This window comes from Anopheles maculipalpis, chromosome 3RL (assembly GCF_943734695.1).
Source record: "Anopheles maculipalpis chromosome 3RL, idAnoMacuDA_375_x, whole genome shotgun sequence".
In the NCBI taxonomy this organism is placed as follows: domain Eukaryota; kingdom Metazoa; phylum Arthropoda; class Insecta; order Diptera; family Culicidae; genus Anopheles; species Anopheles maculipalpis.
The window spans coordinates 19113673-19139929 of record NC_064872.1 but is presented as its reverse complement, the minus strand read 5'-3'; the positions used below and the strand labels follow the sequence as shown (position 1 = coordinate 19139929).

The window sequence follows — 26257 nt, the reverse complement described above, 5'->3', positions numbered from 1 at the left end:
GATTCTGTCGCAGCAATAACATCATCCCCGAAATCACATAATGCAACGTACGTCGTCGTGTGCTTCGTGTTTCACCGACATATTAATTGCTCTGCACTTTTCTGTAGATTCGTCGCGATGTTCCGCCAATTGACACATGAACAACTCTACTGTATTCACGACGCACAGCACTGCTCGAAGCTAAGAAAACATAATCGGGCTGCTGGCTGGCTCTAACTGCTACAGTAAGTTTTGTGCGTTGTCTTGTTGACCTGTTCCCGCCATCCAACTCTAACCTTCCCCCACAAGACACGCACTGCTGTCCTTCGTCTGCCATCAGCTCGCGCAACCAGCAGAAGTGTGAGCTCCAAACCGCCACAGATGTCGCTCGATGCGCCACTCTTCCTTTGCCTTCTGTCCACGCTCAAATAAGAAATCAGCAAACAGCAGAACAACAGATAGGCCACGTCCATTGCTGCCTTCCTCGCATACTCGACGCGGCTGCCGTTCCCAGGGTTTATCCATCACGAATAAACCCTCTTAATGGAAAGTTCCTTTTCAAGTGCAGAATATACATCTCCAAACGGCGAGCGATCGGACAGACATGTAAATGACACGATTATTAGTTCGCTAGAGCACGAGTGTTGGTGAGAGAAAGAGCAAGTATTTCGTGTGTCTGGTGTTGGGATATGTGTGTGCATTAACCCTCCTAGAAGAGGAGAACCAATTCACTTTGTTGTGTGTTACTGCGCGAGTAGAGTAAATGTGCGCAAGGGTGTTGCACCGGAAACATAAAAACGGAAAAAAGTGTACACAAAACAGAGCATCTACAGAAAGTAACGTTTGCATTAAAAAATAGACCAACTTTGGAGAGCGATGGTAAGTAAACTACAACACTAAACTCTTCTTTTTCTTCTTGGTTTAACGACCTTCTATTTAGCTCACGCCGGCTATCAATAGCTTTACTAATAGTGATGAGAAAGTTCCATTTTGTCAAACCGGAACTAGTTTATTTCCAGAAAGGAACGGAACGATCCTGATAGGTTCTTTGAACGTATTTGAACAAAAATTGAACAATATCAAAGTGTCTGTAAATGCAGGAGTTGTCAGTTTAGTCTTCTCGTCTACCTAACACTTTCGAGGTTGAATGACTGCCTTCGTTTAGAGGCCACAAAAAAATTCTGAATTGTCCTTTTGGTTTAATGACAAACTATGTAACTCCGGCTATCGAATGGTTTACTAGACTTGCTGTTACCACGTAGTTGGATAACCAGTCCTTCAGTCAGTCAAACAGTTAAGTCTATATGGCATTAATCCGGTAAGGATTTGGCCAAACTATTCTATTGGTGTCTACTAAGTCCAGCTTTTTGGGGCCTCATCGATCGACGACTATTTGTCCAAAGATATTTTCTTACCTACAACTAGCTGTAACACTACGAGAATTAATGCAGCCTTGGCTTCATCATCAATTTCTGTAGCATTTTTCCGGTCAGGTTGTACGCTTTATGGTCATCGCGCGAAAAAAATGTAAGATCAGTCCATTTTTTAATGCATAACGTTAGCGATAGTCGTAATAGTGACAGCAGTAGTGAGGAACTGTGAGGAAATCGGGAAAAAAGGACATTACACTCTACTTCAGCTGGAAGAAAAGAAGAGAAGAAAAACACGCAGAACACGAAGCGTTCACGGCAACACAGACGAAACAGGATTTTCGGGGGACGGATCTCTCACAGTCTTCTCGCAGTTTTCCGGACAGCACGCAAACCATAGGTACCGCACCAAACAAGCTGCAGCAGCTGAACACACCTCTCTCCACCAGCAGTAGTATCGCCGAAACCGGCGATCGGGAGAACATGATTCGCGTTCATAACACGCTTCTTTCGGCAGTCGACAAAACGGCGATCGAGAGCGTTGCTGCTCGGCAGGACCGGACTGGACAACAAACCGGAAACCGCCTTGCCTGCAAATGGACCATCCACTTACGCTCTCACAAAAAAATCAAACATCTCATCTACCTTGCTCCATTGAAGCGGATGAATGAATGGCTCCCTTTCACTGTCACTCTCTCTGTACTATTTCTGATACGCCTCCTTCCCGCTATGTTATCCTAACGCTCCCCCAGCGAGAGTAGCACCGCCACCACGCCACGCCACGCCACGCGATCTGCAGCAGCAGCATCGGCACCACCATCTTCGACTGCAGCTCCAACATTCCTGCGACGTTGGCCGGAATAAACCCCTCTCCACGCCATCGTCACCATCAAATCACCTTCTTCAAGCACGTGATCACCATCCACACTAAACAAGCGTTCGTTCGTAGAGGTTGCAGCTGAAGGATCAACATACGCCGCAATACCTGCGAGAGGACGCATTGCTGGACCAGCTCGATCAAGAAAGCCACTCCGCGTCCAGGTGAACACGAGAACACGGTAATAAGCGCTGGACGACGTTCGCAGTCTTTCTTCGCTTTTCTTCCTCTCTCCACACACACACACATACAATCCATCTCTGTATCTTTCTCTCTTCAGCTTCAGATGATGAAAAATTGGACAGCGTATAGAAGAAGATACAGGAAGGAAAGTAGTGACCGGAATGGCAAATCTGCAGGGGGGCAGGCAGCAGCTGCAAAAACCGCCAGTTGCCCTATATGGTGAAACATTGGTATTCATTTAGTACAGGCAAACGGAGAGCGTTTGGCTAACAGCGGCTGCGTAAGTACCACTGTTAGAGAGGAGTTTCACGCGGCACTTACAATCGTGCTCGATAATGATAACGATAAGAGGGGATAAAACCGCTGATAAACGTATGCAACTTTCACTCAATGTTTACTGTCAAATCGCGTTTCAGCTGTTTGAAACTGAACTTAACACGTCTAAACACGTTATTAAGAAGAAATTTTTCTTAGTGCAATTTAAATTTCACTTAACGACGCTGGATCGTTAAAATATTTCACAGCTTTGAAATTTGGCTGTCATTGGAAGGAGTTATTTAATTTTTTGTCATTAGTGAGACCGGAGCTTTCGCGTTTATAATGCTTTTTATGTTATTTGCCGATCTAAGATTTTTTTAATCGATTTTTTCGCGCGTCTACAAATAAACATCTGACAGATCTTAACAACCAGTAAAATTCTTGTTTGTCGTGTTTGAAAACCACGGGATCAGAAACTTTCAGTCAATTACAACGAAAGAATCATATGAGTGAAATTTGCTATCGTTTACAAGCGCTTTAAAAGATCAACACAAATCAAAAAGCAACTCACAAATTGTGTTAGCATTTGCACCATATATAAACCGAGCAGTTTATCGTTGCTAGAACGGAAACGAAAACGTAAAATAAGGGTAACAATGGAACAAAACGGAAAACAAAACAAAAATATTTAAAAAAAAACCCGCAAGTGTCTAATTAGTGGAAAACATAAAGCGAAGTTAAGGAAATCTTCCCGCAATCGCCGCTGGTCATTTTACAACACGCACACACACACATATACATAGTGCATTTGCGACGGAACCCGCATGCTACCGATTACCATGCGGTGGGGAGGTAGCATACCGATTTCCGGTCGGGCCTGTGATGAACGACTCTCGGGAAACTTTCCTATGCAACCGATTGGGTCCTCTATTCACTATCCTACACCCTCACTGAGACGTGTTCAATTTCCGATTCGTGATTGTATGCCGAAAATGTGTGGCTACGACCCGCTGACAGGCAGCACACCATGGTGTGTGTAAGTGCCGACGGCGAGGTTGTAATATTCGTTAGAAGGATAATTGCAAAAAAGGTTCGAGAAACTCTCAGTGGGGTTCTGAATTTCAGCTAAAACTGAGGTATTTTAAGTGTTGTGTGAAATAGAAACTGGCGAACACTTAAACCGAGATGTATAAAAAAAACACGGAGACAAAAATACGGACTTCGCGCCACAAACGGTTAAGGGATCGTTAGGGGTGTGTCTGCTTTTAATGTTACCTTCTTGTGTGTGCCGGGGGGCGTGTGTCGTCAAATAGAAAATCCAAATCTCATCTTACATCGTTTGTAGCAGGATGATGATCTGCAAAAACAAACAGAAAACAGGGTATGAGTTACTTCTCAAACACATTTAACAATTATTTTACTTATAACGTACCTTAAAAGAATTTACACTCCTTTCCACTAGTAATGTCCACGTTCTGCAGGGCTACGAGAGCGGGAATCCTTGCCGCGGGATGATTTGCTCCCGGAACGGGAACGCGGAGTGCGTGATTTGGAGCGTGAGTACGAACGGCGACGGTGTTCGGGACTGCGAGAGCGAGAACGACGGCGATACCGTTCCCGGGAGCGTCCTCTTTCACGCCCGTTGTAACGGTTTCCGCGGCGCTGTGGTGAAGTAGGCCGACCGTAGCGTGCCATCTGTACGCGGAGCTCCCTGCCATCTAACATGCGTCCATCCATGGCATCTAGTGCGTCTTCGGCATCACGCTTATCGTAGAACCTAGCGAACAATTGACATTAACATCGTATCTCAGCAGGCTACTCCGTATGCTTACCTGACAAATGCGAATCCGCGGCTTTCACGCGTATGTCTGTCACGAGGAATGTAGATATCTCCCACCTCACCGCAACGCTCAAACACGCGTCTCAAGTCATCCGGTGTTGTGCGGTAGGTTAGATTGTCGACCTGTAGATGGCAAGATGAAATTCATTATAATGGCTTCCAGCATGCAATATGGAGGACGATCCTCGTACGTCCCGATATGGCATGATTAACTTTCTCCTAACTACGCATTAACCAGCGCGTCCGAAGACGTGGCTTCTGATACTGGCATATCAACCACGAACGACTATCACACGCACAATTACTTTTAATCATTACCGCTCGTGGCAACAGTAAACGAAACAAATTGTCGTTCAACATGATAATAAATCAAATCGGTGAGAAGAGCTTACTTTTAGCGAAATCATTCCATCTATTCTCGGGGGCGGCCGTGCGTATCCACTCATTGTGAAAGATCTTCTCACTTTCCACTAATGCAAATAAGCTTCAGCAATACGGTACACTTTGTTGAATATTTTGCCGGATTTTATACAGTCGAAATCGGAACGACGCACTGAACTGAGCACCACACTCTTTCCGACGCGGAATTGAACACGGAAAAATGGCTACCTTCTTCGGTACAAAATGGCTACCCAGTTTTAGCGCTATGGCACTATGGAAATGTTGTTGGGTCAATTCAGTGACAAATTTTCGAATGAATTAGGTTTCAAATATTTGCTAGTTTTACTTAAAACATAAAAAGTAAACAAAATTTCAATTCGGAAGACCAAATAAAATGTGATAGTACTTTCCAATTCTTAAAAGTTCCAGAATACTGCAAAAACATAAAGTAAGTTAACAAAAATTAAAAGACCGTTTGAAAGAAGCGGCTGCACCACAATGCGAAATATTTCGAGTCAAGAGAGTTTTCTTGTATTATTTTCATTCAAGCAAAAAGTTCACATCCAGTTCATGCTCGATCGCGGAATGTAATTTGTCATCCATTGTTCAACAAGAAAATTAAATCAACAACTGATTTTCAATTTCATCCTTCCATAACAGCTTTGTTCCTATCACAACATACAGTTTTTCTTCCATTTAAATAATTACTTTACAAATAAAATTTTAGTTTAAAATGTGCCGGCTTTTTCGTAAACAAACACCTGTCAAGCATGGGTCGGCAAACGGAGGCAAAAAACATATGTTTTCCATAAACACGTTGCTCATCTTTTGTTTCGGCCTGCGATCAGTTCGATAGTGTTGGAATATATGTATACAATTAGTAGTTTGATAAGCTCGAATGTAGTTAGATCTATAGTGCTAAAACGTTGGAAATCTACTCATAAGAAGTTGCACAACGTTCTCAGCAAAATGCCGCTTGATCCAAAACACATTGCCGAGGCTCAGAAGCAACGATTGAAGCTGAAGCAAAAAGTGTCGAAAGTATCGCCTGGTATCGTTAATCTCCAGGTGCTAGGATGTGGCGCACCGGGCACACCGGCTTCGGTGTACCTGTTTACGGATCAAACGCGCTACCTCTTCAACTGTGGCGAGGGTACGCAAAGGTTAGCGTACGAGCACAAAACGAAACTCTCCTGCCTGGAGAACATATTCATGACCCGTACTAACTGGGAACGAATCGGTGGTTTGCCCGGCATTTGTCTAACGATGCAGGACGTCGGTGTGCCGGCCGTATCGCTTCATGGGCCACCCGGGCTGGATGAGTTATTCAAAGCGATGCGACGGTTCGTTATATTGAAGGATATGAAAGTGGAAGCTGCCGAGTATGCAACTGGAGACGTATACGAAGATCACGTTATGACTCTTCGATACGTCGTCATCAATCGAGATACGAGCGAATGCAAAGCGGCTGGATCTGATGAAGAGCAAAGCCAGGATGAGGCCCCCGTTGACGATACGGATTATTATGCGTACGAGCGAAAGAAGGAACCACTTCAACAAACGCAACCCGATATGGTAAAAAGCTCTCGCACCACAGATTGGACCAAACGTGAGGAAACTTCCGTAATGGCGTACATCTGCAAGCTAAAACCACGTCATGGTCAGCTGTCCTTGGAACGGTGCGTTGAATTCGGTGTACCGCCGGGTCCGCTGCTGGGACAGTTGAAGAATGGCAATGACATTACCCTACCCGACGGACGTGTCGTTAAATCGGCTGATGTTCGAGCTCCGGATGATCCTGGTCCTGTGTTTATGTTCCTTGACATTCCCAGCCGAGAGTACTTGCATGATTTCGTAGCAAAAGGTGATGTTTTTGCAAAGTATCAGCAGCAAGCTACTGAGGAATCAGATCAAGCCATTTTCGTTGTACATTTTACTCCGCTGGATGTGATGCAATCCGACGAATATAGACAATTTATGGATCGGTTTTCGGCCAGCACCAGGCATATAGCGTTAAACGAGGTGAATGGGTTTTCCGGTTACATTGCGGCACATCGCATTCAGTATCATTTGAATCAGCTGGATGAGCAGATTTTCCCTCTACTTTGGTAGGTTGAAGATGGGAAAGGAATGTATGAATAGTTTAAACGATATTTATTCCTCCACAGCGAAGAGAACAACGACTATAACGATCCTTCAGCAACGGATAGTGATATTGTGCGATCATCATCGCTTAGTTACATGCACATTCGACCACCGAAAGGGATCGACAGGTAAGTGTGTAACGGTCGCATTGAAACCATTTCCATCTCAAGGTAAAGTAGTAACGAAATTAACATCATTTTAGGGCACAAGAAGCATCCTTAAATCCAACGGAATACCTGAGTGAACTTCACTTGTTACCAGATTTCAAAGAAGCCTTGGAAGCCCTGAAGCTGCAAATGGCACAGCACTGCGAACGGCGGACGGTATCGATAAGAGCCGAACAATTTCCTCGCTTGATCTTCCTCGGCACCGGATCATCCATACCGAACAAAACTCGAAATGTTAGCGCAATTTTGATTTTAACAAGGTACGAAAATGGTTCACTTTTAACCAACTCTCCAATAACATTAATGTGTGCTTGTGTATTTCAGCAAACAATCCTCAATTCTGTTGGACTGTGGTGAAGGAACTGTCGGTCAAATATGGCGATTTTTCGGAAAAACGCACGCAGAAGATGTCTTGCGATCGATTAAGGCGGTCTACATCTCGCACCTGCATGCCGATCATCATCTGGGTAGTTGGATAAAAGGTTTAAACTAAGATCAAATGATTAATGGATTTTATGTACAATTTCAGGATTGATTGGTTTGCTGCAAGCGCGTAAGAAAGTGCTCGGCGATAGCTGTGAACGGTTGACGTTGCTTGCTCCGGAACAAATTTCCTACTGGCTACGGTTGTACGATTGCAGATTCGAAACCATTCACAAAGACTATACGCTTGTGAAAAATGCAGATCTGGTAAGCATTAGCATTTTATCGATGATAAAATTCCCTTTCTCGTTGTCCTTACAGTTAGCAAGTCATTTATTCTCGAGGGATTTACACGTAGTTGGAGAGTCATTCCTCACTACGGGGGAACGATCTGGATGGAATTTGACATCCAGTAATGCCGCGTTAAGACCAGTACCGCTATTTATTTATTTAACATATGTCTGCCTCGAAAGCTTATCAATATATGTAACTTTAAAATAATATTAACGGAAATGTAAGGAAGAGGCAGCACGAAGACGAGAACGAAAAAGGGACAACGGGACATGGTAGTCAAATAGATAGCTGAGAGTTGTTAAAAGCTTCTTGCGCTCTAAATCGCTTCTGCTCCTTCCTATTCCATTAAGAGTCTAGGTGACAGCTCTTGTTCGATTGTATAGATGCTCCTTTTTTCAACGCGTGTCAATTCCTAAACGCTACTTTCATATTAGTTTTCCTTTGATTATCTCCTAAGCACTCCACGTCTACCGATTGCATCGATTCTTTGTCATATATTTAATTTCTACCTCTCGCCATTATCCATCAGAACTAGGTTGCGATACTCTCTCTAGCTCCTTCGTCATATCTCTAAGTTAAGATAGAAATAATTTTACATAAAATTTAATTATGCACCAGGCAAACCTCATGGAGTAATATCTAAATGACGTTTTTCTTTTCAGTTGGAAAATCCCTTCAAAGATGAACGATTGCTTGAGATGGGCATTAAAGAGATTTCTACCTGCCGTGTCCGGCACTGCCCACACTCTTTCGGTGTCGCTTTAAAAGTAGCTTCCTGTGGGACTTACCCGGACACAAACATCGCAGGGGATGTAAAAATTACCTACAGCGGCGATACTATGCCTTGCGAAAGTCTTATTGCGCTGGGCCGTGATTCGACCATTCTCATACACGAGGCAACGATGGAGGACGAACTGGCAGCAGAGGCACGCCTCAAAATGCACAGCACACTATCGCAGGCGATCGATCAGGGAAGGAAAATGAATGCCCGGTACACACTGCTCACACACTTCAGCCAGCGGTACGCGAAAATACCTCGCCTTCGACCGGAACAGCAGCAATCGGGACTCGGTATCGATCTGGGGATAGCGTTCGACAATATGGAAGTAACGTTGGACGATTTGTCGACACTGTGCAAGTTTTATCCCGCACTGAAAGCGATGTTCATTAGCCACTTTGAGGAGATGGAACAGAAAGCGATCAAGCGGGGCAACAAAAAGTTACGCTTGGAAACGGTGAAAAATGGCACCGGATGTAAAGAATGTTCCCCAACGCGATAAGTTAGCAGGAGATGAGGCGGTTCTTTCGGTTATAAACACACAAGAAAAGTTGTTTTAAAAACGCAAATAAAATCATCGGTCATCGGAACGAAGAATTCGCAAGGTGTAGGATTTTTCAGAATATTCGATTTATTTCTCACTTCACTTAGGTTCAATGTATAGTTGTTGTTTTGCCCCTCTTTTCGTATTGACTAAATGTTGTTCGATAGCTTTTTGTTATCTAACGTATCCATTTGCCTTGCTGCCACATTCCCATTTTCATGTTTTTTTGTTTTCTTTTTGTTACTCAAGCTTTTCTTCATCTTTCAGTGTCCAATGTATGGAAAATGCTTGCCTTTTATGTTTTTATGCTTGCATCTTATAGTTTAAAGAGTTTCCTTAAATAAAGCATAGCAATGGAGAAAGTTTGATGTTATTAGTGTAGTTTTTTGTGGTTTTTTGTTGTTTCTTGTTCGGTACTTTAAAGAGATTTAGCTTACTTTAGCCACCTTGTCACATAAGTGCTACTCTTACGGTAATTTCTTATTTACTTATCTAATTTCGGTCGTTTTTTTTTTTGTCATGATGGTGCAATTTCGTGTCGTTTGTCCGATTGTGTGTTTTTTTGTTTGTTTTGTTTTTGGAAGAATTTCAACAGTGTAACAGTAGCTGTTTGTGGTCAGAAATTAGATTGTATTGTTGTTTGTTAGCAAATTTGCTTTTGTTACTTCGAAGCGTTCCACAGCCTCGGTCAGGTTTAACGAGGTTGTCGAAAGATTTTCTTTGTTTCTTCCATATTTTTACAACATTTTCTTTTTTGCAGATAATGAAAGCAAAACTAAAACCAAATGCGAGTATATGTGTATATGCTTTTCTTTGAATCTTTGTTGCGAACTGTCTGAAATAATTTCCTTTTTCGTTTTGTTTTCTTCTTTTTATCAATCACATTACTTTCTGGCCGCATTCACCTAAGCTAGCGAAGTATTCAGTCAGTGAAAAAGTTGATTACAATTATCGTTTTCTTTTTGTTTGTTAAACGGTGTTGTTATAAGTAAACAATAATACTACTGGTTGGTTGAATGTTTTGATGCGAACTTCTACAGAGCAATGTGAATAGGCTGGTGATAGACGCGGCCTGATTATACTGTAGCGTGAGTACACATGGTTATATTTCCTTGTTTGGTTTTGGCATCTTATCCAAGCAAAATTGCACATTATAAACGGTGTATCGGTGAAATAAGTTTCGTTTCGAAAAGGTTGGCAAACATAAATTCGATAGTTGACGATGTAACGGAGGGGTTTATACGGTGTACTTTGAGACTATTTGCCTATGTATGCATTAAATTGTGCATCTATCTATCCGTTGCTCGTATGTAGCCTTGTAATCGCTGTTCGTTTTGTACAAAATGACTCATAGAAAGAGCAACACAGATTGTTGTATTGGAGTGTAATGTCTTATCCTGTTGATTTAATGGTTGGAGAAGGTATAAGATTTCTGACTCAGTTCAAAACTTAATGTGAAGGTGTGTATTTTTACAGAAACCTATGAAAAAGAAACAGATTTTATTCTTAAACCTTCATTGCATATTTGTGACTCGCTAGCTCTTTCTGTGTTAATAGATTATCCAATAAAAAATGGACATTTGATTTTGGAAGATGATCTATCAGCCTAGGCTTAGTTCCCTAAAATATTTCCTCTTCCCACACTTCACACAAACACTTGTGCAATTCCGTTTGAATTATTTGTTGTCTTTTCAATGCTCATGCTCATGATGTTTCGTCACCTACTAACCCTTGCAATGGTTGTCCCCGGTCGGCCACACGCATGTTACTATTCGAAAATTCACGCTGATCCCGTGAGCTAGTATTATTTGTGCAGAAAATGTAAAACATGTTAAACATCACTATTCTGTTCGTAGCTGTTGTAGTTTATCAAATATCCGTGTCCATATTATTGTTAGAGTTGATCGTAGAAAAAAAGTCTAACTTGAGTGTTATCCTTTACATGCCGTGTGTGCGCTGGTATTTCTTGCTGTACGTGCGTGTGAATTAATGGGACATTTTCTACAAATTTCTTTCAATTGCACGTTCGTTTTTTTTGGGTTATCTTTTCCCTTCGCTGCCTCTGCCTTGAAACGATCGTGTACAAAGCGACCCGTCGCGCTTAAACATGCTTATAGAAAAAGATTGAAAATAGATCTTAGCTATAAATTGGTCGGAGTACATCATGTTATTTTTAAGGTTGTAGTTAGTGTACATACTGTTGTTGATTTTTGTTTCACCTTCCGCAGCCCTTTGAATCCCATCTGTACACTGAATGGGACCGTTTTTTTTTTTTCAAATCTTCAGAAACGAACGGTATTTTTGTTGCTGTCTATAATAATGTTAAAGGACTACCCATATCCCACCTAGTCGCGATTTTCGGTTTTACCTTCCCTTTTTAAAAAATAGCTCTGCCATACTAACGACGCTAAAAACATCCAACATTGTATTTACTCAACAGTGTTAAACCAAACTCGAAAACGAATGATCGATCGTAACATAGTTAAATTAATGTACGTCTTTTGCCGAACCACACGTGTCTGTCCGTCTGTTCAGGTCATCATTTGTGCAGGTCTCGATATGGAATGGTTTCTTGAGATTCTTTCGTGCTGGCACGATCGATCATCTTACTTGCATTGTGTGCATTGTGCTATATTCACTTCATTTGCTTTCTGTGATAATATAGGGACATTTATCATTATTCAAAATTTTACACGCACATACACGCATACACACACACACACATACGCAAGACACAATAGTTTCATACACCATACCATACAACTGTTTTCGATGCTGACGTGTTATCGTTTTGTTTCAAAATGGAAAGTAAGTCTTCTATGCCTTCACTGCAATACTATTTAATTCTTCACGATGGTACATTATATGTTTTTGTCTTTATTTCTTCTGAAGAACTTAACAACTTAGATGAAAAAATTGGTCTATGATGACTTTTACTTTGAAATTAACTAATATTCAATAATCCGCAGAAAAAAGATTGGTAACCTCTAATCATCGATAACAAGGAAACAAAGAGACATTGTGAGCGTTTTATTACAATTTTACAGCGTTCAAATATTGCACGTTCAGGCTGGCATAAACGGTAGTGGCAAAACACGAACGAGTCTTGAATCCCATCTGGAACACATAACATGACTGTCCTAGCAAGAAGGAAGCCGGAAAAGGCGTGCCAACATAAAGATGTAATATTTGCTTGTCTCTATTTATACTACGCTCGTTTGCACTTTATCGCTGCACATACAGGTAATGGCTTGAATTTATTACCTTGAAATTTTGAACATTTTTCGAAACACATTTAAACAACTTCTCACCAAGAACCTTTGCGCAAAGTACGATAGCAGAAGCACTTTAGGCAGCAAACATTTAGGGATGCCACACAACCCACAAACGCCAAATTCATGACCTTTTAGAGGTAAACTTATCCCCAAAACACATACGTTATTTTATGTTGTATTTCGTCTAGGAAATATATTCTAGGCGACGAGAGTGAACCGAGTGATGGATGATCTACACAACTCAAAGGGAGAATATGGATGAGAAGCATGGCAAGAGACTGGTATAATTATTTCCTCACCAAAACTGTAGCATAAGCGTTTGTGTAAGCATATCGAGGGTTATGTGGTGCTAATGGCAAAGAGAAGGGCTGGGACACGAGTCGTTATCGTAAGGGCTCTTGTAAATATTTGCTCTCAATCCCTTGCAACAGCTGATGCTGCCGAGCAGTAAAATCTTAGCTGAATTCCGACCACAAACTAGTTAGTGGTAGCAGCGCTGAAAGGATGTTATCTGGATATAGTATATCGGGGCCAATGAACACAACATGTTGTGATCGTTTCGAGAAAAAAACATTCAAATTAATTCAAGATGGCTGTCAAGACGGTGCAAAGCGGGAATGTAAATATGCAGCTCTCATGCAACTTTGGTATAAGATTAGTTAATTATTGCACAAATGTAATCAAGAGGTAAACTTCATCAACTTGATTCAACAAAAACCCGTACGCTCTTTTCCACATTTCAAACATTTTGCTACCCAAAAGATTCATGTAAGCGTTTTAATATCGTGGAAAGGATCTTCTTTGAAGCTGTTTTTCTTTTACGACTCCATTGTCTTTAAATGATATACAGTGTTGGACAATAGATTACGACCATTGCACATAACCGTTGCAGTAAATGTGAGATTTCGAAGCCAATTTTCTAATAATTGTCTTAGTTTTTTTTGGCAAAGCTTAGTTGAACATTTAGGAAAGAGGAACGTAGTGGACCAGAGCGGCGAATGTAGTCTCAGAGACTCAAAGCATCCATAAATAAAGGAAGAAAAAATAGATTAGGACCTTTCATTAAATTTAAAAATAAAATAAAAAATATAACTTTGGGGATATTTATTTCTTAAACTTGTTTACTCTATTCTACTCTAAGATTGGTATCAAATTAGTTACGTATGAATTTAAATCAAATTTTGGTAAAACCATTCCAAGTAGGGGTGGTCCGATAGTAGAGGGTGATGCCTTTTATAACACGAGAAAACCAGGCTTTAAATCCCAAGCGGACCGTAGCCGTACCACTAGAGGCCTTGGCAGGTCGTTAAGTCAAACAGATGAAAACGAAATAGAATTATCGAAATGAAGCTGTTAGAAAATCGGATATAATAGTGGTCTCAACCTATTATCCGTCACTATCAAATCAACGTACTTGCCAGTAAGATATGCCGCTCAGAAGAACTAATCCTGACAAAAACCTGGAACCGAAACCGAACTACATCGACCATTCTGTACAGAATATTCTCGCTTTTTGCTTGTGTAATTCTTTTTACTACCTAGCCACGACTGATTGTATGCCGGTTGCGTTTTGAAATGGTGATCGAAATTCTTTGGTGTAGAGTTTTGTTGCTGTTTAGCGTTGTAAACTAATTATTAAGCATTTGCTAATAATCTATATTGATTTTATCTTATCTGCATTACACATGATCCAGCACTGTAGGTTTGCTTGGCCACTTAACTACACAAATGCAAAATGCTTGTGGTACTGCGATTCTGCCCATGCTAGCAGACATGGCCCGCTTAAGGCAGATGGTATAGAGGGATGTTTAATGACTAGAAAAAAATGAGACTTAAAATGATAAAAAGCACCAGATGCTGTACACTCTATCTAACGGATAGGAGGGTGTAAAAAATGTTTGCAGAAAGAGCGTGCTAGCACGTCAGCTAGGATTTTATACTGCTTAAGACCTGTCCTGTGGTAGTATAACCTTAACGGTAGCTTACTTCCTATTCGCATATAGCAAGTATAGAAATGGCGTTATATGTTATTATATGTAATTACCGGTACACTTGAATCTCTCATTATCCGCATCCTTTCTGGTTTTCTGACGAAGCACGCAGTCCACTTGACATTCATTTACACACTTGTTAACAAAATTGTATCGTTTTTTCCTCATAGTCTCATTAAATGTGATCGTGCGTTTCGAGTGGTTTAAAGTGATTGTGTGAATGGAATGGAAAGTAAAACATACATAACATTCAAAACTTGGTAATAAACGTCCGCCATCCACATCCATGTATACGATTAATGGAAACATCGTGGTAGTTTATTTGCATGCCATTTTTTTTCTTCTTTCTGGCAGGTCCTGTGCCTGCGTCCCCCTTTATCTTATGCCTCACGTCTGTATTGATCTTCGATTACAACATGTACTTAAACTATGCGATACAGTTACGATAAGAGCGATCGTTAAATAGTGGAAGCCGCCGCAATTCTGTTTGATTGGTTTTGTTTTATAGGTCAGCAGATGAGTTTCGTCGTATAAATAGTTCACATCATTCCCGATCGTGCTGTTTCAAAATAGATACCATCTCTCGAGAGAGCTCTTCGCGTTCGATAGAAGCTGTGGTTTTGGTTTTTTTTTTTGTTTGTTTCATTTTGTTCAATCATTATGCCTGCTTGCCGATGGCCAGCAAACGGAAAGCAATTGGTAAAGCCACAAATAACACATAACTGTTGATCAAGAAGGTAGCGGAGCGCCCCAAAACGTGCAACCAGAAGCTTGGAGCGATATGATTGTAGATATCGCGTTGAATTCGTGATGGTTCCTGTATTTATGCCATCTTTCTGTCCACCCTCTGTTTCCGATCATGATGATCACACGTTGTGTGTGATTAATCTCAGTGGGAATTTAATTTGATTCGAGCGGACGTCAATCAATCAACTGATTTACTTTGCCTCATACTGCAGGACGCCCACACATTATTATTGGATTGTTTTCTTCTCTCTCTCTCTCTCTCTCTCTCTCTCTCGCTATTCCAGCATCGCTCAGCGGGCACAATTTTATGTTGGATTTTGTTCGGAGCAGCGGAACAGATTTATCTCCCACCGGTAGGGTATGAATCGAGATTCGAGTTCAGCTTTTCATATTATAACTATTTTCTTTTTGCTCTTCTGTCTTGGTTTTCTTTTTGCTTTGTAAATAAAATATATGAATTATGAGATTGCGAATATTTGAAACATGATATATTGACTCTAACAAAAAAGGAGTTAACCGTTCATTAACTCACCCTTCACGACTCGTTCGTAGGAGAGAATTATGCTGTGCTTGTAGTTCGAAAGTCGAGTTACATAAACTTCCCGTTCATCAGTTTTCTCACTAATGAATACTATTATACTATTATGTCCATGTTACAACACCCTTTCCCCACCATCAAAAAAGCTCTACCAAAACTACAAAAATCGTCATCACAATTCACGCGTCGTCAGCCTACCGATACGCCGCCGGCCCTTGCGGATTTCCATCGCTGCCCCCTGTGCTTAGATGTCGGTCATGTGTATGGCGCCCGTATGCCCATTGCCCAGCAGCAACCGCTTATCGTTATCGGCACCGGGCGGTGATTGGCCCACGTTCCGGGTGTAGTAGTCCGCATCGCCGTAGCTGCTGTCCTCTTCCAAAATCTTCTCCAACAAAATTTCCCCAGACGCACCCAGCACTGCAGTTCCGTGGGTTCCGGGCGGAGGTTAGAAGTGCATGGATAAGCAACGGGTTTAAAGAACAAAACAAAACAAAACAAAAAAACAAGCGAAGAAACGAAATTCGTTGAGTTATTTTGATACTTAAAAGTTTGCTTAAGTGGAACAAAACTGTTATACATCAACACACGCACAGACACACATTTACAGAGTAAGGACAGAGAATTATTTGCTGTACAAATACATCCAGAAAGAAGGAACCAAAAATATACAAGCGATAAAGTTTGGTTGGGGGTATCCAAAATCAAACAGCTTAATTTTTCACCACAAGAAACAAAATTCTTCAAATCGTCTTTTTGTAATCTTTGCAATCAAATCAAGGCAAGGAAAATAACCCGTAAATACAAAAGTGCAGGGTAAGGCATTGGCGAACGTAATGAAGCGTATGGAAAAAAGCATGACCGGCGAGTAAAGATTTCGCTTAGCTACAGGAAATTGAGGCCTGTAAATGAGAGGTTTTTACGGCTTTTTTTTTCTTACTAAATGATTTTAAGGATAAGATGGAATGATATGCAAAATGGTGTAGCACAGTGCGGGAAAAAATTGATTTGTAAAAGACAGACCATCGAGTTGGTTTTTTTTTTTTTTGTTTGACGCAATGCAGCATGAACAGTTACAGCAAAACTAAAATGCTCGAGAAAGCTTCTTAGGGAGAGTAGAGTAGAAAAACTTTTTGAGTTAAAAATTATAAAAAAAACAATAGAAAAAAAAAACACAAAAAACCGAGCGACAAAGTTTACTCTCTTTAATGAATGCATTCAAAACCACTCTGTTTTTCTCTGCATTAGACCAAAAACTAGCTTTGAAGTGCAAATGCTATGCAACACAAGAGTGTAACGCGTGTAACTAAAAAATTAAAACACATTAAACAATGTCACATTAGTTTCAAGGTTCATGAGGCTATAGCTCGTTACAATCCATCTCTACCTCGTTTCTTTAAGTCTCTCATTGTACAACGTAGCCTAGAAGGTGAGTTGTGCTGTGCTGAGGCCAATAGACACCTATTTATTTTTTTTTTGCTAAGGGAAAGTAACGCGAAATCCGCCAGACAACCACGGAAAAAAAGAAGCAAATGGAACAGGCCAGATCCAAAACGGGATGTGAAAATGTATACAAATGAAAACATACAAACACAACCACCAATTAAAACCGTACAAAATAGGGGGAAAAAAAAGGGATACAAAAAAACAGGGTTTTTTGGTTTTTCAATTCGTGGTTTGCATTATTCACCTTTTAGTTTTGTGCAACAAGATTATAGATAGTTTGTATGATTTATCTTTTTTTTTCTCTTCATGAAGCTTCAATAGCTTAGCGCACGAAGAAGCAGCATAATAACGAGTTCGAATTTTGTGTTCTTTATTAATGTGTTAACAAGATTTTGTTGTTTTGCAATTGCGAGTGCTTAGCAACATTTACACCCATTACATTACACTGACACGATGACACGACGTAATTTTGTATTTAGATTTAATTATTATTTTATTATATGAATATTTAGTTTGTACTTTACGGTGGTGATTGCTTTCGTGTTTGGTTTAGTTTATTAGTTAGATGTTTTTGTTTTCTTTTTATTTTTATAGTTCTTTGAGATCGTTGTTCAAATTATTTACGCTTGTTGAATATTGCTTTCGATTTTGCAGCCGTTACTCGTTTTATTAGTATCGTTTTTTTTATTTATTTTTTTTTTTTGAAATAACAATTCATTCGGTGGATGAGTTAAGATAACAGCTTTGCGAGGCTTGCAATGCAACGGACGTAATGGTGGCAGTATCACATTAATATCTCAACGTGCGGTTTATAGTTAGCTGGCATTATTAGTGCAACTAGGATTTAATCGTGTTGCATTTGATTGTTTTAAAAATCGTTTTCAAATTGTGCAATAGAAAATAATATTGATATCGAAAACGAAACAGACACAAAATAATAACCGAAAACAGGAAGAAGATCCCAGAAGGTTCCGGAAAGAGGAGAAAGAGAAAGAGAAGTATTAGAGTATGAGGAAAATTCAATTCAGAGGATGAGCGTTTAACAGCAAATGAAGGCAACACCGAGCGCAACCACCAGTTTTGTGTCATTCGCAAATAAAACTACACATACGAACGAAACGAAAGCAGCACCGTAACAGCGGAATTCTGTTCACCGTGTGTGGGTGAGTTTTGGTTTTTCTGTACTAATTTCTGTTTGTTGTTAGGGCCAAAGTTTATTGAATCATCTGGCGCTTTGCCTAAATCGATACTGACTCGCTCGCTCGAGTTTTGGTGCTCGTTGCTTTTGAAACCCCGGCACCGTGTATCCGATTTGGTCGAGCAATGGTAGTAGAGTGCACGGTACAAGTATTCAGTGCAGTTCCAATTACGAACTCGCAAATTGGGTTCGGTTTCTGCTGCCCGGATGCTTCCCGCCGACTGACTGTGCAGTAGACAGTTTAATTTTCGCGATGAAACCAATGAGATAATGAGTTGAGTGCAACGAAAGTTAGTTCAAGTAAACCAAGTTCGCCTCGCCAAAAGTAAAACATAATTTAATTAAACATAATAATTAAGGTATGAAGATAAAGATGCGAGTGAAAAACAAATCCAATTGCTTGTACATTTCTGTTAAACAAATAATGAAATAATTTTAAATATTGAACTAAAAGACGATTAAGCATCAATCGTCTGTCTATCGATCTGGTTACTTATTTGTCAGTCAAAGGCCCTTTGAAGTGTTCCACGTATATTAAACTGATCTTCCCGTACACAACAAATACCAAAGCAAGAGCTACCCCGTCAACCGACAAAGGATTGCACCCGATAGAAGTAATATAAAGTCGAACCGAATGAAAGCGACGAGTCAGACAGGAAGACAAATGCCGAAGATCAACATAATGCAAGCACTTTTTAATCCAAAGCATTGACAAACAATGATACACGATGAATAGGATGTAATGTCCTTCGGTGTACCAGACACCAGGTACGGTCAAGGATGGATTTGAAGAAACAGTAAATAGAGTGTAGGGAAGCAACAAACAGACAGCGGATTCGTAAACGACGAATGCAGAAGCTGGTTGCATTGCGCACACACACACACACACACAGCAGGACAGCAATAAGAAGCCGAAGTAGGACGACAAAACAAAACCAAAACATACACAAGAAGAATGAAAAGAAACAACAGAAATCTAACACACGACGACACATCAAAACGGTTTCGGAAACAAAACGGAAGTAGTGATGCTTCAAAACGGAAGGGATTTATTTGCTCAACTTGCCTTGCCGTGCTGCCTAGCCTCCCGAGTTGCATGGCCATATTGGGATGAATCTCGAACGATGATATTCTTACAAAGCATAGCCTTTTTTTTGTTTTGTTTTTGCATTGCATGAGATGTTTTTTTTTTTTTTTGGTTTGGTTCGATCGGTTTTATGTTCAACAATTGTATTTGTACCGAGTGTAGTACCGTGGTGATGTTTGACAAATATTAAATAAAACGCATAGCGTGGCGTTAGATTGGAAATAGCGTACGTTATGGTTATTTGGTTCAAATTGCCGTGAAAAAACATGGAACGAATAAATGCAGTTCGATTGTGAGTGGCCGTTCCGTTATGCACCCAATTGAGAGTGATTAGAGTGGTTGGGTGAGAGAGCAGGATTGTGTAAAAAAAAAACGGTATTCGAGTACAGAAAATAGATGGAAAATAAATGGTAGAAATAGTTAAAATTGAACAGTTGAAGCATATGCTGTGGCAATGAGAAGGAGCAGACCATGAGCGTGTGAGTTATGAGGTGATGAAATCGTGTAGCATCAGTGCCCAATTTTTGATGAACACTTGTGAGTTGAGGTTTTATTTTTTTAAATTATGAAATGCATTTAGAAAGGACATGACAAGCAACACTTCGAACGACGGATAGCGATATACCGTCCACCATATAAGTGCTTCTGATGTTAAGCCTTTTTATGTGCAATTTCCGTTTTTAGTCTCGCGTATGATCGGTGGAAAACGCTGTTGTTTCCGAAAAGAAAAGAAAATAAACAAAACGCCGGCATAGCAAGCTTGTACCAACATTTTCCTGAAGACACACATGGTCTAGATTCGTGCTACTTTTATGTGCAATCGCAATCCCACACCTTGAGCTAACCCATGCATAGGGGCTGTTGTTTTGGGGGCAATAAAAAACTGATCCGATTCAAACAACAGTTTCAGACATTAATTTGGCAGCGTACGAAATCGGAACAATGGTGGTTTGCAATTGTTGCACTCCTGTTGCCTAACGATAAGCAAAGTGCCGAGACATTTGCGAGTAAGTTTAGCTGCCGTGCATTGGCACGGTACTGCAAATTGCCACTGTCAGTTAGACATTAGTCAAAATTTGAACGACGCGCACCGCTTCCACACAGCAAATGTTCGTTCGATACGGCGTGCTTGAACGGGTGGTACATCCGTCGCGCCCGCTATGAATATTCATTACCATCGCAGCCTGCATCACTGTCGCGTCGCGTTATTACGAGCGACCGATGCAAATTACGCCCTGTATATGGAGGCGCCTGGTGGTTCACGAAACCGACTGGGCGCCTCCACCGAGTACCGCCAGAGAGTTTCGTACCATATTTAGGGTGGGTAGATGATAAAAAAATAAAACAATACAGCGAAATTGGGGTATCAGTATAAACAAAAGCATGAGCAAGAGCAGGGATCGGATCTGTCATGTGTTGTGTAAGGTTCATTAGATTCATGAAGTTAATTGACGAGGAATTATCTTTTACGGTCCTATTTTGTGAGGAAAATAAGGCTGGTGACGGGTACCATAAGTTGAAAATTATACGAAATACCGTTTAAATTTACACATTATCTTACAACCAAGTTTTCAGCAATATTAAGAATAGAAACGATGTAATGTTAAAGCAAAGGTTTCTGCCAGCAAAATATTGTTCATAGCAAGAACAAGTCGCTCCCAACAAGATGAATTTGCATTTTTCATCAACCCACCAGATAAGACGGCGAGCAGCATGGCGATTAAAACTAATTTCTTTTTAATACACCCAATGGAGGGTGAAATATGTCGCCAGCAAACGAAGACCTTGAACGTTTCATTGGAATGCGAGCGGTTCAGCGAATGGGGCAGGCAAAAAGCGCAGACACGAGCATGAGAGCCGCCTGATGGTGTCTGTATAAAATGTCGGCTAGTGAACAGCATCTGAATCTGAAAACTCAACCCAACCGGTCGTTATCGATCGTGAATGCACCCGTTCGCAGCACTGGCGAGCAGTTAGTCGTCAGGCTTTGCACTTGCTCAACTGCGCTATAGAGAAGTGCGAACGGTAGACCCAGTTTGTACGGAAGGAGGAATGTCGTTGATGTTATCAAATTTAACAAACTTAAAATATCGAAACACAAAAACCGGAAGCATAAGAAGCCAGTATGTTGGATGATGGAAGGTGGATGAAAAGAAAGAAAGAAAGAAAGAAAGAAAGAGAATGAAACAAGAAGGAAGAAGAAAAACGAGCGAAAAATGACCGAGTTTGAGAAATAAAACAAGATTAATGTGCTTCCCTGGATACGATACGATGCAATTTATGAGGTGCTAGCGGGATATGAAAGGGCTACAAGAGTCCATAAAAGAAAGAGAAAAAGAAAAACCAGTGACCACCGCTTGCTTCGGTGTGATGATATTTTGCAGCTAATAATGTGATGGAAGTGCTATTTTAATGGGTACGTGCTAGTCGCAGAATATAAAATGTACTAATGAACTTGAACGGAAGCAGGGATGCGGTGATGGATGGTGATTGGTGCTGGTGGTGGCTTGCTAAGCAACGACAGAAGGTCATTCATGCCCTTCGTTGCTGGGGATATTAACTAGCTCGTCTTACCTCCGGACGGAGTTGTCGGGGTGACCACTTCACTGCTGGTCGGCGTCAGCAGCACATTCGAGTTGGAAAGATCGTCCAGGCCTCGCTCGGCAGCACCCTTCTGTATCTGCATGGCTTTGCGGTGATGGCGTGTGGTCAGACCGCCAGTTTCCACGTCACGCTCCAGTCGATGACCTGTACAAAAAACGGAATAAGAACACACGTCGAAATGAGCTCAGGGTCGAAAGAATGACCAAGCAAAAGCCGTAGACAGGTGACCAAATCGATATTGAAACCGATCAATCGGGTAATCGGACCACAGCCATTCAAGCCACTATGGTTATGACGTACTTTTTCGGGGGCTGACCGATATCAAAAGCACGTCCGGTTGCAAATGGCTTGTGTGGAAATTCCATTCCGAAAATGGAATCCACCTAAAGAGAATGTGACCGTGGACCGGGTCCTAGTAGGCGCACAGCTTCCACGGCATGACGGGCAGTCTTGACGGCATCGTTAATCGATATCAGCGTATTGTACGATATCAAAGCGTTTCTCTGAATGGGCAAGCATATTGATTTATTCTTCGTCGCTTTTGCTTCCCTTCTGAGGTATGGTCGCGAGTTCTTAGCTTCCGGATGAGATGGCACTTTATAATCATCCCAGAACAGGCTTATAGTTGTATTTTTTTATTTAATTTTTGGGATGTTTTTATGGTATGTATGAAATAAAGCAACCTGACCCAGTTGCAAATATAATCGAATTTTTGTGCTCCCCAAACAGTGAAGCATACTTTCCCTGATGTAAAGAATAAGGGGTGTTAATATCGATGAATAAGTTCCCATTTTTCCCGCGCACAAAGTTCGTCCATTTGGAAAATAAATTAATTATTGAATGCCATCTACGAAAGGTCATACGGCCTAAACAAAAAGAGATTGTTGTTTAATATTTTGAGCTGTAATATTCAACAGCTTTGTGAAAGCCAATGCATTAACATTATGATTAAGCAAAACTTGAAAGCACATGCACATAGGCTCCACTTTGTTGTCAATCCAGCTAAGCTACAAAATCTCCCATCTAAAACGATTCCTTTATAGCTTGACGACCTTGAGACAAATGGTTCTAGAGTTGCACAGAAAAAGAGCCTTGGCTTTCCACTGTAATCAATTTAGCGTGTAACGATTGTACAAAGAAAATGCTGACCATGAAAACATAAAACGGTGGCATTTGGATACAATGAATAATATATCGCCAGCTATTTGCCAACTTCCTTTGCCTTTTTGTGGTGCATACACACAGACACACATACATACACACACACACGACCACGAGCGATGACCTAGTCGCCAGCATACTGCAGATTGACGACTAGACGGACTGGTCTGGCTTGAGTTTGTTCGGTTAAATTATACACAAGACGCTACTCGCCGATTGGTTCTCTAACTGACGGAGGTCAATCGACGAGTGAGGTGTCACGTGCGTTTGAATGTGGTTTCTTTTTACTGTTACGCTAAGAACAACGCAAGAAATGATGCTTTATGTACGAGTTGAGCAAGAAATCCCACAACTAATCATTTATTTAACCTGGCCCGGGATATTCGCTAGCGTGTCCGGTCGGCATCAATACACCACTGTGGCTGACGGTGGTGTCAACTAATCGGATGTGGCATTTAACTCGTCATGATTTCCCAAAGTGGTCTCCGTCTCCTACAGGGATAGGAGTAGGTGGGAGTCTACTTACCCGATCGGGAACGTGTCAGCTGTCGCTGGACGTAGCTCTCGAGATCCTGCTCCTCTCGATTACTTATCACACAGTTCAGAATGATTAGAAATATGCCCAGACCGACGGCGAACAGGCCCGTGCATATCAGTTCATTCCACCAGGAGCCTTTGCCTGTAAACGGGGTTCCCAATGAAAAAGAAAAGAACATACACACACACACATCAGATGTCGAACAAGTTTATGCAATGAAGAAGCAGAGGCGTACTATAGCTGTGGTTGACAAGTAGTCACTTACCTAGCAGGTGCCACGATTGTTGTGGTTGATTGGATAGATTATCTGGAAAAAATCCAGCGCCTAGTAAAAAGATTCCGAAAACTACGAACACGACTCCTATGTGCAGCATACCAATACTGGTGACTACCTGCAGAGGATGCGGAGAAAAGAGAGTGCGTGCGGGAACCGGGACGAGTCAGTAAGCATGTCGATAAATTTCCGTTCCGATGCGTGATGTGGTCCAATCTAATTTCCTGTCCCAAAGCTAAGTGTCCGTCGGGTGATTTCAGAGAAACGAGCGGCTTTGCTGTGAGTGCCGTTTTCGGAAACTCGCCGGTTTCTTCTCAAACCACCCACGTCCAAGGGAGTCAGTCAGGAAGGTTACGGGTAGTACTTACTTTCGTATCTAAATTATTATTATCGGTGATGTGCACTTTCTGGGGGTGAAATTTTCGACGTGTTGAACCGTGCGGCGAATGGGTGTCACCGCTCTCCGAGCTTTGTATGCTGTAGCGGCGTTCCCGGGCCTTGCGCTGATTGTCGCGTCTCTTGCGCTGCCGCTTGATGGCAAGCGCCGAATGGATGCCGACCGAATGCATCTTGTAGTGCTGTTGTTTTAAGCCCTCGCTAAACCGATGTGCTGACTGTGTCCTGGCGAGAAAAGCAAAAGTAAGATGAGATGAGTGTGTGATGGTTGCATTGGTGTATAAAGTGTGTGCAGAGTATCGATGCACTTGACAAGTCACTGCACAGCATCTTGTGTGAAGTGAACTCCTCTCATCCATTCGGATGCGGTACAACGGGTTCATACATTCAAAAGCAAATGATAAAGATGTGGTACAGATATGTATGTGCCCGGTGTAAAAGTAATCCGATAATGGTTTACGATAATGAATGCTATCGAGCAGTCGACAGACAACAGTGCAGATGGGCCATGGGTGTTGGTGACCAGTGGAATGAGACCACACTCATAGCTTGTCAAACAGCCAACGTCGTAAAGCATTCTTGAGCATTGAGTGTTTTATGAAATGTTTGGCATCTAAGTGCCCATCTGTGTGAGTGTGTGGTATTTGTCGAGATAACATAGTTTATAGCTTTACGTTGAACTTTGTCATTTGATTCTGGTGTAATGAGCTCATTTCATTTGCTTGCTAGTATTTTTTATGATCTTCACATCAATGAGTTTCCTTTATTACTGTACTACTGTACTGTTGAAGATACCCTCAAAGTAGAATAATTATTATTCAATCACTTTAATTTACTAGTTGTTCTGTAATTTTCACTATTGTAGGAACAAATAGGGTTGCAAACATTTGATGAAAAGAGATATTACAAGAGTGTTGAAGCTCGAAAGGGCTGTCCAAGTGTATACATATTTCTATAATAGTTTTTTTATTCCGATGGAACAGCCTGGCCGTATTGCAATATTACTATAGTTATTTTATTTTATTTGAGTATGACGGCTCTCCATCGTATTGTCAATATTTCTATAGCTATTGTACAGAAATTCTGGTAATTCATAACTTCCCACAAAACATAGCAACTGTTTCGCATCCTTTCGCACTGTTTTCCCTCCAGAGCAAGTGTACCTCAAGGAAGAAGAGGAATATCTCCAGCGATTTCAACAACCCCTTGTGTATCAAGATACATATACTGTTCGTTGGTCAGGTAGAGTCTGGAATACTGTTCAGTGGTTAGTTTCCCACAGCAAGGTTTCACATCGATCGAGCAGGTTCAGAGGTCTTTCACCAGGCGCATTTTACTCAAACACCTCGGAGATCATTCTAATCCTACGTAGAAACGCTGGAAACTCCACACACGATCGCTTAATCGTCTTTTACTGCTGCCCGTATTTTTGACTGAACCGATGCCCCCAATCTATTCTCCGTTCTCGCCCTTTTATCAACATCCCTTTCAGGCCAAGCGTCCGTTCAATTGCATGTATTATTTGTTTGATTTTCATTTTACCCTTTCTCCCTATTGTGGGCGTGTCCGATCCACTCTCTTTCTTTTTTCTTCTATTTTGCATCTACCTAACTTCCAACACTCAGATTAATTCGTGCGCATAGTGCTACGTCTTGTTGATGTTGATGCATTATATAACAAAAATAGTGCAAAAACTTCCCAGGAAGTGTTAACTGGGAAGTTTTTGCTGGGAACAAAAACTTCGGCTGTTAACTGGGATAACT

The 26257-nt window shown here is 41.2% G+C and overlaps 4 protein-coding genes across 7 annotated transcripts in view; 1 reads left to right on the top strand and 3 right to left on the bottom strand.

Moving 5' to 3' along the window:
- The window catches only part of LOC126565319 (GILT-like protein 1), a 390535-nt gene that overhangs the window by 317416 nt on the left and 46862 nt on the right, over positions 1 to 26257 (bottom strand). The gene's annotated exons all lie outside the window — the stretch shown is intronic.
- Positions 4101 to 5025, bottom strand: LOC126565517 (serine/arginine-rich splicing factor 2). Its single transcript, XM_050222701.1, has 3 exons — positions 4900 to 5025; positions 4500 to 4630; positions 4101 to 4444 (listed from the first exon to the last, which is right to left on the bottom strand). Exons 1-3 carry the CDS (start codon positions 4951 to 4953, stop codon positions 4126 to 4128), a joined length of 504 nt encoding a protein of 167 aa, XP_050078658.1. The 5' UTR covers positions 4954 to 5025; the 3' UTR covers positions 4101 to 4125.
- The window catches only part of LOC126564110 (ribonuclease Z, mitochondrial), a 346473-nt gene continuing 325867 nt past the window's right edge, over positions 5652 to 26257 (top strand). The window contains exons 1-6 of the mRNA XM_050221043.1: positions 5652 to 6996; positions 7057 to 7161; positions 7236 to 7460; positions 7525 to 7667; positions 7730 to 7890; positions 8580 to 9216. Of these exons, the coding sequence (XP_050077000.1) occupies positions 5756 to 6996; positions 7057 to 7161; positions 7236 to 7460; positions 7525 to 7667; positions 7730 to 7890; positions 8580 to 9197 (2493 nt within the window). The 5' untranslated portion in view covers positions 5652 to 5755 and the 3' untranslated portion in view covers positions 9198 to 9216. The remainder of the gene's footprint in view (positions 6997 to 7056; positions 7162 to 7235; positions 7461 to 7524; positions 7668 to 7729; positions 7891 to 8579; positions 9217 to 26257) is intronic.
- On the bottom strand, positions 16035 to 24667 carry LOC126565204 (uncharacterized). Of its 3 annotated transcripts, none has more exons than XM_050222358.1 (5): positions 24467 to 24667; positions 24090 to 24216; positions 23813 to 23965; positions 22096 to 22269; positions 16035 to 16210 (listed from the first exon to the last, which is right to left on the bottom strand). In XM_050222358.1, the coding sequence occupies exons 1-5, from the start codon at positions 24665 to 24667 to the stop codon at positions 16035 to 16037; spliced, it is 831 nt and encodes a 276-aa protein (XP_050078315.1). The 3 variants fall into 3 exon arrangements, with proteins under 3 accessions (XP_050078315.1, XP_050078316.1, XP_050078317.1); XM_050222359.1 differs by lacking the exon at positions 16035 to 16210 and adding an exon at positions 17965 to 18073; XM_050222360.1 differs by lacking the exon at positions 16035 to 16210 and adding an exon at positions 19554 to 19581.

Bases quoted from the DNA above. Each gene is read 5' to 3' on its own strand.
- LOC126565517 (XM_050222701.1), bottom strand. From the start codon at position 4,953: ATGAGTGGATACGCACGGCCGCCCCCGAGAATAGATGGAATGATTTCG. The intron at 4,631-4,899 runs GTAAGCTCTTCT...TGCCATCTACAG, and splicing joins ATGGAATGATTTCGCTAAAA to GTCGACAATCTAACCTACCG. The intron at 4,445-4,499 runs GTAAGCATACGG...ATTGTTCGCTAG, and splicing joins CGCGGATTCGCATTTGTCAG to GTTCTACGATAAGCGTGATG.
- LOC126565204 (XM_050222358.1), bottom strand. From the start codon at position 24,667: ATGCATTCGGTCGGCATCCATTCGGCGCTTGCCATCAAGCGGCAGCGC. The intron at 22,270-23,812 runs GTAAGTAGACTC...TTTTTTGTACAG, and splicing joins GCTGACACGTTCCCGATCGG to GTCATCGACTGGAGCGTGAC. The intron at 16,211-22,095 runs GTAAGACGAGCT...ACGGAACTGCAG, and splicing joins CCCGACAACTCCGTCCGGAG to TGCTGGGTGCGTCTGGGGAA.